This window comes from Dreissena polymorpha, chromosome 2 (assembly GCF_020536995.1).
Source record: "Dreissena polymorpha isolate Duluth1 chromosome 2, UMN_Dpol_1.0, whole genome shotgun sequence".
In the NCBI taxonomy this organism is placed as follows: Eukaryota; Metazoa; Mollusca; class Bivalvia; order Myida; family Dreissenidae; genus Dreissena; species Dreissena polymorpha.
Genome location: NC_068356.1, coordinates 60,836,296 through 60,853,808, shown reverse-complemented (window position 1 = coordinate 60,853,808; position 17,513 = coordinate 60,836,296). Strand labels below are relative to the sequence as shown.

Genomic DNA, 17,513 nt, shown 5'->3' with positions numbered 1-17,513 from the left:
AGGTATCTTCTGCGTTTCTAGTATTTCACAACTGCACGGTGTTGTATTCACTACAAACATAAGAAATTATTACCAATGCAGATCCAATATCATTTTACTCAGTTGATTATTAATATTCAAAGATTTTTTTTGATTGTCACAACAAAAATGTTTATTGGATGAAAGGGAGCAGAATTTTTGCTATCATATAATTTTGGCCATGCTTTGTTTGCTCATACATTAGCAAACACAGTTTAAACTAATCAAGTACATCCTGTATGAGCTGTATGATCAATGCATATTTATTTTGCAAAATTCGTTCAAGGCGTCATAAGGACTTATAACTATAACTCTGTAATAGTGTAATTTGTAAGTTGTTTACTTGGCCTGGAAAGTATCTCTTAAATAGAATATGCGTGGTCTTTATCAATATTGTTGAGGACTCATTTAAATCAATACATGATAATATATTTGCATGTATGTATCAGAAAAGATTAACGTTAAGTTGTAGAACCTGAGAAACAATTAAAGAGCCATTCAATTAGCTGTCCGTTGTACACAAATGTTGCTGAATGGGTCAAGTTCCCCACGGGTACTACTTCCCCGTACCCTGGGTACTTTGAAGTATACTTCACCGTACACCCATTTTCAAATGATACTTTTGGGTATCCCGGTATACTTACAGTTACCCCATCTTTCCTTATAAAAGAATTTGTACCCAAAATTTTCGTATCCAATAATTTGTGTATCCATTTTTTTTCGTACCCAATAATTTGTGTATCCATTTTTTTTCGTACCCAATTTTTTTTTGTAGTACCCAATAATTCCAATTTGTTTCCGTACCCTAATTTTTGTTGGCATAATTTTTTCGTTTCCATAATTTTCGTTCCAAAAGTTTTGTTCGTACCCAAATTTTTGTTTGGCATAATTTTTTGTACCAATTTTTTTTTCGTATCCATTTCATTTTTTTTTGGGGGGGGGGGGATAATTTGTTGTACCCAAACATTTTTTTACCCAAATCTTTTTTCGTTGCCAAAATTTTCTTACCCACATTTTTGTCCGTACCTAAAATTTTCGTACGCACATTCTTAACATATGGGTTTGAAAAAAATGTTGGTACGCAAACTTTGGGAACGAAAAAAATTTGGGTACGAAATAAATTTGGGTACGAAATTTTTGGGTACGAAAAAATTATGCCAAACAAAAATTTGGATACGAAAAAAAATTGGGTACGAATTTTTGTACCTATAAGTTTACCGGGGTACCCAAAAGTACCATTTGATAATCGGTGTACGGTGAAGTATACTTCAAAGTACCCGGGATACGGAGAAGTGGTACCCTTGGAGAACTTGACCCATTCAGCCGAAGTGTTGTATCTTTTGGAGAGTCTAGAACGGATTTAAGCTTAAGCTTAAGTTATAAATGATTGAGGACAATTTTTACTCTGTTTGCTGTACATTGTATTGTTCTCGTAGTGTTTATAAATTGTTCAACATGTCACTTAACTTTATATTGTAAAATTTAATAGATATTAGATTTTATTTTTAAAATCTTGTGCATACAAAATCAAAGTATCTGCACTGTGTCGATAATCATCATTTGTGTCAGTTCCTTGGCAAAAACTTAGTAAACTCTCATAGATTAGTGTTATTTCAGTGCTATGTTTGAACAAAATATCTTAAAATATGACAATTTAGTATGGTTATCGAAACAATGCACAATGTGAGCTTAATTACTGCATTGATCTGTGAATAAACTCTGGATATTTGTTTTTTTGTTTTTATTGCAAACAATATTATACATTTTTAAATTATTTAAATAGCAAAATGTCTCAAATGTCAATACTCCAGTACTTATTGTTCTTACATGTACATATTTTTATGAATTCTAAATTTTGAAATACTCCATGTTTTTTATATATCTTGAAATTATATATTTTACTGTATTTTAATAAACTTATCAGTCTCAACATAAAGCTATATCATGAAAACATGAAAAACTGCTTAAGGTTTTATTACAAGAAGAACTAGAGCTTTGTCACAGACGTGACGTATACCCCACATGATGCATTGACACAGACTATTTTGCATTCTGTCTTCACAAAACAAGAGAAGCTAATTTATGGCGATTTTTAAGAATTAGTATGCCATTATCATTTATGGCCTTTTTTGACCTTTGAACTAAGTGTGACCTTGACCTTGGAGATATTGGCGTAATTCTTTCGCGGGACACACCGTCATATGATGGTGAACAAATGTGCCACGTGATTTTTAAATCTCACAATGAACGACATCGTAATTGTCCGGACAAGCCCATGTATGGCCATTTTTGATCTTTGAACTCAAAGTGTGACCTTGACTATGGAGATATTGATGTAATTCATTCGCGCCACACACCGTCCAATGATGGTGAACAAATGTGCCAAATAATTTAAAATCTCACAATGAACGACATAGTTATGGCCCGGACAAGCTCATTTATGGCCATTTTTTTACTTTTGAACTCAGTATGACCTTTACCTTGGAGATATCAACGTAATTCTTTCGCGGGACACACCGTCCAATGATGGTGAACATATGTGACAAATTATTTTAAAATCTCACAATGAACAACACATAGTTATGGCCCGAAGAAGCTTATTTATGGCCCTTTTTGACCTTTGAACTCAAAGTATGACCTTGACCTTGGAGATATCAACGTTATTCTTTCGCGCGACACACCGTCCAATGATGGTGAACAAATGTGCTAAATGATTTTAAAATCTCACAATTAACGACAAATTTATGGCCCGGACAAGAATTTTACCTTTGAACTCTAAGTGTGACCTTGACCTTTGAGATATTGACGTACTTCTTTCACGCAACACACCGTCTCATGATGGTGAACAAATGTACCAAGTCACTTTAAAATCTAACGATAAATGACATAGTTATGGTCCGGACAAACTTTCTGTTTAAAACGCACTAAGTGACCCCGTGACCTAGTTTTTTACACGGCATGACCCATTTTAAAACTTGACCTAGACATCATCTAGATACATCTTCTGATTTAGTTTGGTAAAGATCGGATGAAATTTTCGGGACAGACAGACCGACAATGTGACTCCTATATAGTCACCATTACCAGTAATGGGGGTATAATTATTAGAATACATTGTTAAACAGTACTTGGAAGCAACTTGAAACCACACCGGCCCTGCGCAGTTTTATGGCCCTTAATTACCCTAGCATGTTGTGAGACTACCCACAGCCCACATGTGGTCCATCAATATTAATTAACTGTACATTTGCTTCCGCCAAGCCTGCCTGAATTAGCGCTTTTCATGGCATGATTCTCTGGACTGATTGAGTCATCTAGAGTCCGTGAAGAACTCAAACCTCTTACATAAATTATACAACTCTTTCTCATGCGGATGCGGCAGACGCAAGCGAACAACTAAAAACGGATATTACCAACCAGTCAACTTGCTATCTTTGTTACTGGTGACGTAACAAACTAAACTGCAAGTCAATGTGTCAACAAACAATCTTTTAGACAATAACGCAGTGACGTCACCATCTAAGTATAAAATGAACTGCAAGTGCGATTTTTAGAACCAATCAAATATTGGTTCATGACATGGGCGACACAACAAGTTTGATGTATCGTATAACAAAATCGCAAAGCTTTATTCTCGTTTTATTGAATGTTTTGCAATACGTGTTAAAAGAAAAGATGTAAATTGGATTGTTGTTTTATCGTATTTGAAATAGTTAAACATGTTGAACGTCATAATAATTACAATTAACTCTATACAAGAAATTTTCAAATCTTTACAAAAATTAAGTGATATCCCGTACCGAACCTCACGCCCTAATGAACGACCAATCAGATTGCCGAGTAGATTTCTATGTGTACATGCGTTGTGTTGATTAATAGCGCGGTTAAAGGGACCGTCAAGCGCGGTTCACGAAAAAAAAAGTTCTAAAATACCGTATTTTTACGATTTTTAGTTTATTTTGATTAAAATATCACGATTGGTATATTACATTACTTGAAAAAAGTTGTTTAGTTTTCATATTTTCAGTATATTCTGTAATACATGTTACTGGGTACAGGAACAAAATAACTAACAAGCTACGTTAACTATAAATAAAACAAGTAGATTCTAGATTGATCATCATCGTCACGTGGCAAACCTGCAAATTGTGCATGCGTTGTGAATTTTATTTTTTATATATAAAATGATCAATCTACTTGCATAACGTTATGTCGCCTATTTTCGCGATGTACTTTCGATTTCACATCGCGAAAATTTATTTACCGAATAGACTGAAAATATGAACTTAGTTCAAGTCATGCAATACAACAGTCGTGATATTTTAATCAATATAAACTAATAATTGTAAAAAAAATACGGTATGTTAGAACTTTTCTTTTTTCGTCAATCGCGGTTGACGGTCCCTTTAAGACAACTTCGTTACAAGATAAGCCGGTATGACCTCGTCAATCATTGTGTACACACCGGTCTTACTGACCTGTGTACTAACGCGAAAGGAATTGTGGGTAGCACTTCCGAGTGAAAGGTGAAAGCGAAAGTAGGTCAGGTAATCGTGTTTCTGATAATCGCTATCAGTCTTAATAGAGATTCATAATCACATTTAAACATAATAAAATAACATTTCTTTATACAACATTCCGTTTTAAACGCACAATACAAACGATTTTCATTTATTATTAACATTTTCGTTCCTACGCAGAACTACTTCGGCGGAAGCATAAATCCAAACCAGGGGAATGTGATGCGTCTTAGTATATAGGTGACAATCACGTAGTGAATTCCCCATCTATGTACATGGAATGAATGCCTCTGCCGCGTCAATAGGCAGGTTACATTTCGAAAACACACATATTAAGGTGGCCAGATGAATATGAATATTCGACAACGTTAAAGGTAAGTGTGAGACCGTGAAGAGTTTGTAAAGCGTTGAATATATGGACATTTCAGAGTTAATAATCTCGCTGCTGTTTATCATCGGTTTTGTTAACAAATAATGAAATATCCGCCATTTTGAAAAACAGAACACCAGGCTGTGTAACATGTACGCTAGAGCCTAGAGGGCATGAAGATTGAGTCTCCTATAAGGTTATTAAGGGGCTGGTACCAGCCTTTTCATTGCAGTCTTTTCTACCTCCAGCCAAACGGAGTTACCTGTAAAAATTTCATTTATTATAAGGCCGAAAATAAAAAAAAGAAAGATGCACAATAACAACTCAAAGCATTTGCCCATTCAGTGCATAAACTTTACAATACAAAAACTCATTTTTCACTTAGACAATGTTGGGCTTGATTGGTCAGTATGGGCTCAGGTACTACTTTAAAGGGCCCCTGGTACTCTCGACTTAAATATACAAGAATGTACCCCGGGTATGGAAAATATACTAAAATGTACCCAGGAATACAAATGCTAAATTGGTCTTGTTCGACTTTTTTTTCCAAATTAATATTCTATCTATCTTTTAATACTGCCGGACTCCCCTTGCAGGTATTACTGGCAGGTGTATGGTATGTTTTCTGTAAAATGAGCTCCAGATTTTCGAAACTTGTACTTAGAAAGCATGTTGAGACAGGTTTTGTACAAACAACCTGGATACCTGGACTGTTGGGCCGTAATTTAGCTATGCTGTAGTGGCCCCTCTGATAAATGGTCTCTTCTTTAGAATCTCTCTCTGATAATTACTATTTTGTTAAAACTTCTCTAGAGTGCGCTTAGTAAATTTAATTGTTAATTTATCTTAAATTACAGACGGGTTAAACTTCTTAATGTTCCATTTTTCAGAATTTAGCAACGAATTAAATTGATTAACACTTGTGGCAGCTATTGTTGATTCTTCCAAACTGTTCCAGTAATGAATTGATCTTTGACTAAAGGTGTTGAGTCTTACATTACTTTTGGAATTCTTGCCTCTTAGTTTCAAGTGATGACCACAAAGATTATCCTCAGCCAGATCAAACAATTTTTCCGAGTTTAAGTCATCCATCTTATGTAAAGATACAAAGACAATGTTGTTTCTTGTATCTTTTAAGCCATCACGATTAGGGCAGGAATAAAACTTGGGTACAGTCTAATATTGGACCAGTAGGTTTTAGTAAATTTTCAGAACACGAGGTACATTTTAGTATACTCAAGTAATTGTAAGAAGTACCCGAGCCGTCAATGATCAATCGAGCAATATTTGAGAGAAACAAACTCAAAGCTTCAACAGTTGACAGCTTCATGTCAACTTTCCCGCAGTGGCCGGGATAAGTCAGCTTCAATACCGGCTTAAAGCTACACATCCAGATCCCAGAAAACACAAAATACCCTCTGTTAAAAACAGAATTGATCTCTAGAACTGCTTATCCAAGGTAGCTTTTTTACCAGAAGTTCTGATTTATACAATATGGGCACGAGTGTGATCAGAAAGGTTCTGCGCTACACATTTTAAACACACATGAAATCGAAGAATTTTTCAAAAATCATCATTTTTCTTGGCAGCAATATGTTGACGAAATTGTTGAATCGTCAATAAACAGCAGCAAGATTACCAACTCTGCTCCTCTTGTGCAGAAGCTGAGGAGAATTTGCACTGGGTGAATCAGATACTTCTGAGGATGAAGATATTTTGCTTGTACGTGGTTGGTATTTGCTATAATATGATATAGATAAAGAGCACAAATAAAGGCTTTGCTAAAACCCATTTTCAAAATTCACCACTTAGGTACGTATTTTGAGGCGTTTGTAGTCACTTAAAAAGTTAAATTTGATTAAAGGTCTTTCTTACTAGATTCAAGTTTTAAAGGCTTAATTTCCAACCCTAAGATACTGATGAGCAGCAAACAGCAAAAAACCTTGACACACTGCAAGTAACTCGCAGGCTGTTTTGGTTTTATTCTATTTGCATATAGCCATTTTCACATTGCCTCTGAATGGAAAGTGTAAAAGCTGCAGTTCTTCATAGATGCTTTTAATGCAGGGCTTTTTTCTTGTTTTGTGTAGCGGCCTTGGTCCCTCCTATTTTGTGAAAAAATTAGTTGCGAAAGGTTCAAAATTGTGAAAAAATGAGAAGCAAATTTCTTGAAATTGTGAAAATTTTAGTGACGAATTTTCAAAAATTGTGAAAATGGCCAATCTCACGGAAGGAAAAAAGTCCTTTAATATATCATGAAAACAAGAGATGTGTTTGTCAGAAACACAATGCACCGCCTTTTTTTTTTTTACCTTCGACTTTGAATGATGACCTTGACCTTTCACAACTCAAAATGTGCAGCTCCATGAGATACACATGCATGCCAAATATCAAGTTGCTATGTTCAATATATCAAAAGTTATTGCAAAACTTTAATGTACACATGTAAGGTGAAAGTTTTGATGACAGAATGACGGACAGACAGGCCAAAAACAATATAATCATATTATGTAGATGCACCTTAATGAGTTCTTTGTTTTTGATGTTCTTGTTTATTTACTGGAGTAAATTCACTCCGAGAGACCTACATTTTATTTTTTACGCCAGTTGAAAAAGGGACTTATGTGGTGTTATTGATATTTGTCTCTAAAATGTGTACATTGAATTTGATTATTTGTTGGTTATTTTCAAACAATTGTTTCTGATTTTTTTTAATTCATATTGGGCAATAGAAATAGATAAACATTTTTTCTATAGCCCAAGCTGACGTTTCGGGATGGGTTCATTTTGCAGACTGCTTTATATTACAAAAATATGATAGAACTTTGCATTTTACAAACAAAAGTTTTTGATGGTTCCGTAATATAATATTTTTATAATACCTGGGATTTATATTATTGAATTTTCTCCAATTATTTGGTTTATCATGCTACTTTCCCCAATGCAAATGCCTGGTTTATAGTGCTTTGTACCCAATGTGAAGCCACAGGCTGTCAAATAAAAAGCAGAAACATCTGTCAGTATGTCAAATTTAACAAATGATAGAAGCGTAAATCTTATTATTATTTACATGATTTTTGTATTGTCCAATTACAGGTGGAGAAGCTATGGAAGACTGCCTCTCAAAATTAAATATGTCAGTTTGGGCATTTTAAGTTCTAGATTAGATCGAAAGGAGAGTTACTTTTTCCACTGTGGACCCCATGAAGCATCATTACCTTGAAAGTGTTTTGATTGTTTCAGCAATTTTAAAGAATAAGACATTTGAATACCTGGTAAGGGGTTTCATTCAAACTTCAGTCATACTTCTTGGTTTCATTCAGACTCCGATCAGTCAGAACTGGTTTCTTCAGACTTCTGTTCAGTCAGAACTAATTTCATTCGAACATTAGTCAGACATGGAGGTATTTTTTTATAAGTAATGGACTTTTTATGTATTGAAGAAATTTTATATCAAATAGTCAGTTTGAAACAGAAAACAATTGCCAAAGAAAAGTATGATGTCTTTCCACAGTTTCTGTAATATAGCCTGACCAGTATTAAGGAGAGAATAGCTTGAAGTGTAAGTGCAAAAAGGTATCCAAGCTAAAATGTTAACATTCATTATAGGATTTTGAATTAAAAGCACCAATATGAGACCGTGCGCTTTGCACAAAAGTCAGATGGCTACCTTAAAAATTACCTGTTCACAAAATGACGATCTCACAATTTTCTGATTTAATTTTATGTGATATTGTCACAGTTTCCAAATTTAAGATTTGTGTGCATAAACGGGGGACAATAAAACTGCCAGCATAGAAACACATTATAATTACATTTTTATCCAGCCCACTTGCTGAGGTATAAGCTCTCATAGTAGTTATGTTAATGCGAGTGTGCTTTGTCCATCATTATCAAATATCTACCATGTCGATATGGTGAGGCCTGTATAACACCTTAGACTTAGAGGCTAGGTAAAAGGTCACTGCCACACGAAAGTCCAATTCCAGGGTAAAACACATTTTCCGTACTGTAAAGTATCAGTCATCATGCAATTTTAACATTACTTCCCACAAATGGCCACCACATTCGTAAAATCTATGCAAAAAGGACTATTGTTTCAAAATACAAGAGTTATGAGAATTCTGGAATTGTTTAATCTGATGTTGGCAATTATATATGGTTTTTCAATTGTGATACAAAATGAAATTGATCAAGCCTTATAACACTCCAAACTGCAGGGGACTTAGATTATAGAGGTAGGTTTACTGTTGCAAAAAATTTGAACTCTATCAAAAATTGAGACTATTAGAAATTGACAAAGAAATTGACAAGCTTGCAATTAACAAGTGTCATAAGTGTTACATAAGTGTAGTCAGCAAATTATTACAAATGTGCCGGTTACGGTGTTTTTTTTTGGATGAAATATTCGTTGTTATTCGGCCCCATTCCCCCATTTCTAGAGTATATATTTTTCCCCAAAATATTTGTAAAATTCCCCTCTCGGAAGTGTAATTCAATTTGAATCAAGACCTCATTTTAATACGTCTTTTGTTACGAATTTACTATAATTTGCCTGAAGTGCCGCATCCGCGTGTTAACTGTCTTTTAGCCTTTACCGCAAACCGTATGTAGTTCACTATCACGACTTTGGCTCTACGACATCTACCCAAAATCGTCCACAATGTCACACAACAGCAAAAGTTATCGAAAAAAATCGACAAAAAAACTGTTTTAACTTTAAAAAATTGATATTCTAATCAAACAAGCACGACTAAGTCAGTCTTCTTCAAATGCCGGCAGTGAAATGCCAGAAACTCAAAGTCAGGTCAAGAAAGTGAGTCAAAACAAGTGGATAAAATTAGCGAACCAGAAGTTCCGGAAAAGTCGTCGGCTAGTCTGAGTCTGAAATATGCTCAAATGACGACACAGACGATGAAGTAATTGTTCCAGTGCCAGATGCACACAAGTTTTCAAGTCCAAAATATGAAATGAGATACACATGGTTGTACTATAATGTAACCAAACCTGGATACTGTTGCAAGGTATGTGAGCTATTCTGCCCTGTCCTTCTACACAATAATACATACAATCCATTTGTTGTGGGAATTTCAAGCTTAGTGTAGCACCCTGCTAGAAAACTTGAGGGTCACTCCAGTTCAAAGACACACATTGAAGCCATGAAAAATAATAATCTTGCTACCTCAACAGGTTCAACTAGGAAAGGAGTTTATAGCATGCTGTTAAGACAACATGACAACGTAGTTGCTGAAAACAGGTCTTACTTTGCCTGTCTAATAAGAACAACCTTCTTTGCAGTAAAAAAGCACTGGGCTTCAGATTCAGTTAAGGACTTAATGCAACACATACAAGATGTTGGTAAAGAGGCTGAGCAGTCACAGGGTAGACTCTTCACCCCTACCTGTCCTCGCAATCTGTGAGTGAATTACTAAAATGCATAGATTGTGTTGTTGAACAAGACAATTTAGACAAACTACAAAAGGCAGAGTCATTTGCCTTGTTGGCAGACAAATCTTCAGATGAAGCCCATCGTGAACAGTTTGCAGTTCTGGTTAGATTTAAGGACTGCGGATAATCAAGGAACTGTTCTTAGGTATCATCAAATTAAAGCGGACTGATGCAGAGTCTCTTATAACAGTTATACAGACCTTTCTCACAAGAAAAGGGGTGGATATCACAAAAGCTGTCTTTGTCGGATTTGATGAATGCAATGTTATGTCTGCTGAAAACAAAAGGTAAATCTCATTCTGTTAATATTATATGATGAAGTTGACACCATGTAACTTTTCAAGAAGCAGATTGGATAGGATTTCAACGTGTTTACTTACCAAATATATAATAAACAATTTTTATCGTTTGTAATGTTTAGATTTTAACTTCATTCTTTTTTCTCTGACAGTTATATAGTACTGAAAAAAGTTTATTATTTGCAGGTCTGCAGCGGCAGTTTCGACACATTGTTTCACATCAGCTCTACGTGAACTGCAGACACCATAAACAGGCTATAACTATCAAGCACCTTATCAACGACAATCCTATTGTGGATCAGGTTTGTTTCCTAACATCTATTTCAATTACAAAACAAATGGTAAAAATCAATTTTAGATTTTCCGATTGTGAGTCAGTGAAAGTTGCACAGAGTATAAAATAATTTAGTGGTGCACAAATATTTTAGCTGCATGTTGGCACTCTCAGATCAGGTAAGATTTATTCAAACATAATCTTCGAGCTTGAATAAAGGCTCTTTAAAATGAGCACACTTATTTATTTCAGGTTGACAGTCTCCTGCTGTCAGTGTGGAAAATGTTCCATTACTCCCCTAAAAAGTTTGCAACCCTTCAAGAGATACAGGCAACATATGGACTGCCAAAACTGAGGAGGATTCATGCAAGTGCCACAAGATGGCTGTCACATGGAAGGGCCTGCATAGGCTTGTGGACAGATATTTTGCTGTAATTATTAATATATTGTTTTGTTGTCATTTATTTTAGTAATTTCAGCCAGAAAACATCAGCTTTAACTGCTTGGATTAAATCTTAGTAAAACACTATTAAAATTGAAAATTATTTTCATATACTCTGACTAGTAGTACTGATTTATTAAATATAAAATTTTAGGTTGTTGATGCAAGCGATGCAAGTCTATCAGAAAAGTATGATGCAGTGGTTATGGGTTTAGAGATCAGCTGTTGGACAAGAACACCATATTTGCTGTTTTCATGCTTTGTGATATCCTAGCTCCTGTTATAAGGTTCAGTGATTATCTGCAGGGAAATGTTATCTTCTCAGAAGTGACAACTTGATTCAAGGTAAGAATAAGAAAAAGCAATCAGTAGTGATATTTTAGTTCAGTTGTTAAAGTGACGGTTATAAGTCTACTCTATTATATTATCAGATACTGATTGACACAGTTACCAAACTCAGTCACTCTTTGTAAACGTATGTGATTTCAGGCTGTGGTATTTGACGTTACGATATTCTATATATTGTAGGACCTGATTGATGAGCTTCATTACCTCATTTGACACTTTCAAGCAAGCCTCTTTCAACCAGATGGTGGTCTGTACCTTGATAAAATGGAAGAGTTCTTCACAGAAATTGACAATCGGACTGCTTTAGCTAGACGCCTTAGGTATAGTTTAACGAAGCATGAAGCATGAAAATTGTTTAAATGTTCTTGTTATTGGTTTTAACATTTACAGTTTCTAGTTCATTGCAAGTTATATAATCTAGTTGTTCTTGTTCATATTGTTACAATTTTGATTTGAAATGTTTGTTCAAGTTTAAAAGTTCTGCTTCAAGTTTGTTCTGTTGTTTTTGTTATACATGTAGTTTGAAGTTTTACTTAACTTTCAGTTTGTTTTGTTTGCCTGTTTATCTGTTATTTCCACTTTTAAATTCCAGTTAGTATTTGCTGAGATATTCTCCAAGATCCATACAACACTGCATTAGCAGTAATTACTTCCCTGAAGACACAATTGAATATGGTAGCTGCGGTGAATGTTTTGTATCATTTTTATGACCGCCGATTCTTTAAATGAAACCAGTTTTTGTTTAATACAATGATATAACAAGAGCACCGCCTTGCGGGTGCAGACCGCTCATCTATTTTCTTTTTAAAGGTGAAGGGACTCTCATTTTCAATCACAAAGGAGGGAGGGGTGGAGTGAAGAGCGGTGCATTGTGTGGGGGTGTGGACATTTATTACATTTTCTTCCAAAAATGCGAAAAAAAGGAAAAAAAAATCGGGGGGGGGGGGGGATTCTTGGGTGCGATGGTTGGACGGTATTTCAAACATAAAATAATAAAAATAAATATTTGTGTTTTTTAACCGTTTCATAAAGAAAATGGGGGGGGGGGTATAGTGTGAGGGTGTGGTGGTAATTTGTGAGATGATCTTAAAAAAAAAAAAAAAAAAAAAAAAAATAGGGGGGGGGGGGATTCGGGTGGGGGGGGGGGATTCTTGGGTGCGATGGTTGGACGGTATTTCAAACATAAAATAATCAAAATAAATAGTTTTGTTTTTTAACCGTTTAAAAAAAATTGGGGAGGGGGTGGGGTGGGGGGGGGTATAGTGTGAGGGTGTGGTGGTCATTTGTGAGATGATCTTAAAAAAAAAAAAAAAAAAAAAAATAGGGGGGGGGTTGGGGGGGGGGGGGCACGGGCGATGGTTTGGGTGGAGTCTATTGTGGTATGTCAGGTAAGAGTAGTTTTGTCAAAGTATCAATCAAATCTAATCATAAATAAAGAAGTTATGGCAATTTTAGAGAAATTTAATAATTTGACCTTGAGAGTCAAGGTCATTCAAAGGTCAAGGTAAAATTCAACTTGCCAGGTACAGTAACCTCATGATAGCATGAAAGTATTTGAAGTTTGAAAGCAATAGCCTTGATACTTAAGAAGTAAAGTGGATCGAAACACAAAATTTAACCATATATTCAAAGTTACTAAGTCAAAAAAGGGCCATAATTCTGTAAAAATGACATCCAGAGTTATGCAACTTGTCCTTTTACTGTACCCTTATGATAGTTTGCGAGTTTTCCAAGTATGATAGCAATATCTATGATACTTTAGGGGTAAAGTGGACCAAAACACAAAACTTAACCAAACTTTCAATTTTCTAAGTATAAAGGGCCCATAATTCCGTCCAAATGCCAGTCAGAGTTACATAACTTTGCCTGCACAGTCCCCTTACGGTAGTTAGTAAGTGTTGCAAGTATGAAAGCAATAGCTTTGATACTTAAGGAATAAAATGGACCTTAACACAAAACTTAACCAAAATTTTCAATTTTCTAAGTATAAAAAGGGCACATAATTCTGTCAAAATGCACGCCAGAGTTTTCTTACTTTGCGTGCCCAGTCCCCTCATGATAGTAAGTAAGTGTGCCAAGTTTGAATGCAATAGCATTGATACTTTCTGAAAAAAGTGGACCTAAACGCAAAACTTAACCAAAATTTTCAATTTTCTAAGTATAAAAAGGGCACATAATTCAGTCAAAATGCACGCCAGAGTTATCTAACTTTGCCTGCCCAGTCCCCTCATGATAGTAAGTAAGTGTACCAAGTTTGAATGCAATAGCATTGATACTTTCTGAGAAAAGTGGACCTAAACGCAAAACTTAACCGGACGCCGACGCCAAGGTGATGACAATAGCTCATAATTTTTTTCAAAAAATAGATGAGCTAAAAATAAATTCTACTTCCAACAATTATTTCTGTCACAGTATTTTATTACTTTATTCTAATCCAAAGACAGTTTTTATTCTGAGTTATAAAAATTATGAAGATATTTTCAAGTTCAAAGTGATTATTAAGTTAAAGAAGTCAAAGGTTTTCTTTTTCTCAAATATCTTGGGCCATCCTTAAAAAATTTTTGTTTGGCATAACCCGACCCAGGTTAATTTGGGTGGGTAGGTAGGTATGAATTTTTTTTTTTTTATTTCTGACATTGAACTCCGACCTATACCAAACTGAAAGGTAATTATCAAATAAAGTCTTCTGCCTCTGATTAAGATTTTTCTGCACCGTCCGTATCACCGCACGTGTATTGGTAAGTCTATTTTTTCTATAAAGAACTTCGAAAATATAATATAATCGACGAAAAATACTTTATCTGAAAACGACAGTCCGAAAAATTGTACGCATTTTGCACATGAAATAAAATGTGCATATCGTTTGACTACAGAAAATGAAAACAAGTAACCTAGCAAATACGTAATTTATATACTATTTGGTTGACATATTACTTTACAATAGCATAGTTTGTGAGTAAAAAAACAACAAAGTAATTATAACATTTTAATTTCAATCATGAACAGAAAGATAGAACATCTTCGACATGTAACTAATTATTTAATTATCATCCTTTGATTCAGATCGATAGTTGGTAGAAATTTGTAAAGTGATCAGCTTTAAAATAATTTATTGAGTGTTACGCTTATTTTCATTTGCTTATTTTTTATACGACTTTTGCCATTGGCTGTTATATTGTAGGCAGACTACAATATCAACTGTGTATTCCATTATATGCGCATAAATGACCCATTTTTACCCGATAGCAAACTCAATGTTGATTGGCCAGCTACCATATGCGCTTCAAATTGTTCATGGAAACAAACAGAAAAATAGTTTTAAAAAACACTCCAGATTAAAATGGCGGATGTTTTCAATGAAATTTAACGAGATTTAAGCATATTCGCAAATTATATTTTCCTTGAGCCAAGTTTGCTATACTTTCGCAAATGGCGAACGACAGCGCTAGCCCTGTAATAGTGAGCATTTATTCCAATAATAACACGTTCCCAATGCTCTCGCTGTCGTACGCCATTTGAGTCATTTGCGAAAATATTGAGAATTTGGCACAAGAAAAATCTAAATTGCGAAAATCTAGTAAAATTTCGTTGAAAACATCCGCCATTTTAATCCGGACTGGTTTTCTAAATTTGTCTCTTTGTTTCAATGAAAGTATTCGCAATTCGAACAGTTAACGAAACCTGGTCTGTACCCGATTAGACATTGCTTGACCTTATTGTTAATGAAGTGCAAATGGTAGCTGGCCAATCAGCATTGAGCTCGCTTACACATTACATGAGGTTGTCGAATGAAACGTGAGGACGTGTGGAGCTATCGGATAATATTGGGTCATTCATGCGCAGATGTTGTATAATTTGAATACACATTTAATATCGCCGTCTGCCTCCAAAATAGCGACCGGTCGGAAAGTCGTATAAAGAGATAAGCAAATGAAACAAAAATGTGACAATACCCGTCAATAAATATATCTAAGCTGACCACTTTTTATCTTTCTGCCGAATATTTACCGATCTGAATTAAAGAGTAAAAATAATTAGTTATATGGCGATAATATTACACATCTCTGCCGATTGCCGAATTGAATTGAACGGTGATAATTAATTAATTTGTTTTTTTTACTCCCAAACTATCCTGAACGACAGCAGCGTATTTTAATAAAAGGGATACAAGAAAAACAGGAGCAGTTTAATTGTATTTAAAGTAATTAATCGCATATGCATATGTTAAATAAATAGTCGACTCAAATAAATACCGATACGCGTTTTGTTTGTTGCTATTCTAGATATCCTTGAAAGAGCATTCAATTAAATGACACAAATAACCGAAAAGGATAAAAGCGAAAAGGAAAAATTTAGCGGAAAGAATTTTCGGCGAGCAAAAAAAATTTTTTTTGGAAAGTAATTAAAAAAAATTCAGTCAGGCCGATTTTAGTGGGTCGGTCAGGTTATGCCAAACAAAAGAATTTTTAAGGATGGCCTTGTTATAAATTAACTACTGGTTTCAATTTACAGGCAGCAACCAGACTGTTTGAGGACCAGATATACAGAACTTCGTTTCCTGCCATCAGCTATCTATTTGAACTTTATCAGCTGATTTCCTCATCAACAGCCTGTGTTGAAAGACTGTTTAGTTTGCTCAACCTGCTTTGCACACTACACAAAAAACAGGCTTGCGGAAGCAACACTTGAGTCCCTGATAAGACTATGTCGGCACACGGAGAGACTTGGTGAAGAGGAGGTCACCAGAATAATCGACGAATTTGCAGAAAAGCCAAGAAATGTTGTGCTTTGAACATGAACATAACATGTTGATGAAAAAAGGAGTTGTAAAAATGTTTTTCTCTAAGTACATGTGTATGGTGAATTTAATTTAGTGTTAAAACTTGATTTTCCTTGATTTTGTACAGTTACTTGCTAAGCATAGAAATTTCCTCTTTTTTAGCTCCACTGGCCAGAGGCCAGCAGGGCTTATGTCATGGTCCTGTGTCCGTCGTGCGTGCGTGCGTTAACTTTTCCTTAAAACATCTTCTCCTAAACTACTGAAAATTTGCTAATATAAGGCCTATTTTGTGAAAACTTTCAAAATCTTCTCGTCCATAATCATTGGGCCTAGGGCTATCAAATTTGGTATGTAGAGACATCGATAGTCCTCTACCAAATTTCTTCAAATTATGCCCCTGGGGTCAAATTTGACACTGCCCCGGGGTTCACAAAATTGAACATATGCTTATATAAGGACTATTTTGTGAAAAATTTCAAATCTTCTCGTCCGTAACCATTGGGCCTAGGTCTATCAAATTTGGTATGTAGAGACATCTTATAGTCCTCTACCAAATTTCTTCAAATAATGCTCCCATGGTCAAATTTGACCCTGCCCCGGGGGTCACAAAATTTAACATATGCATGTATAAGAACTATTTTGTGAAAACTTTCAAAATCTTCTCGTCCCTAACCATTGGGCCTAGGTCTATCAAATTTGGTATGTAGAGACATCTAATAGTCCTCTACCAAATTTCTTCAAATTATACCCCTGGGGTCAAATTTGACCCTGCCCCGGGGGTCACAAAATTGAACATACGCTTATATAAGGCCTAGTTTGTGAAAACTTTTAAAATCTACTCGTCCATAACCATTGGGCCTAGGGCTATCAAATTTGGTATGTAGAGACATCTAATAGTCCTCTACCAAATTTCTTCAAATTATGCCCCTGCGGTCAAATTTGACCCTGCCCCGGGGTCACAAAAATGAACATATGCTTACATAAGGCCTAGTTTGTGAAATCTTTCAAAATCTT

At 35.1% G+C, this 17,513-nt stretch overlaps 1 protein-coding gene and 3 long non-coding RNA genes across 5 annotated transcripts in view; 3 read left to right on the top strand and 1 right to left on the bottom strand.

The window, feature by feature from the left end:
- The window catches only part of LOC127867252 (uncharacterized), a 133,888-nt gene that overhangs the window by 105,165 nt on the left and 11,210 nt on the right, over positions 1–17,513 (top strand). The gene's annotated exons all lie outside the window — the stretch shown is intronic.
- Positions 1–17,513, bottom strand: part of LOC127867234 (uncharacterized) — a 68,004-nt gene that overhangs the window by 44,555 nt on the left and 5,936 nt on the right. The gene's annotated exons all lie outside the window — the stretch shown is intronic.
- LOC127867223 (uncharacterized) lies at positions 9,480–12,037 on the top strand. The gene is made up of 4 exons (XM_052408270.1): positions 9,480–10,643; positions 10,842–10,957; positions 11,182–11,360; positions 11,900–12,037. Exons 1-4 carry the CDS (start codon positions 10,610–10,612, stop codon positions 11,904–11,906), a joined length of 336 nt encoding a protein of 111 aa, XP_052264230.1. The 5' UTR covers positions 9,480–10,609; the 3' UTR covers positions 11,907–12,037.
- LOC127867249 (uncharacterized) lies at positions 12,312–16,614 on the top strand. The gene is made up of 2 exons (XR_008043401.1): positions 12,312–12,394; positions 16,232–16,614. It is a non-coding gene; the product is annotated as an uncharacterized LOC127867249 (long non-coding RNA).

Coding starts and splice junctions, on each gene's coding strand:
- LOC127867223 (XM_052408270.1), top strand. CDS start 10,610: ATGAATGCAATGTTATGTCTGCTGAAAACAAAAG. Junction 10,644..10,841: donor ATGTCTGCTGAAAACAAAAG/GTAAATCTCATT, acceptor TATTATTTGCAG/GTCTGCAGCGGCAGTTTCGA. Junction 10,958..11,181: donor ACAATCCTATTGTGGATCAG/GTTTGTTTCCTA, acceptor TATTTATTTCAG/GTTGACAGTCTCCTGCTGTC.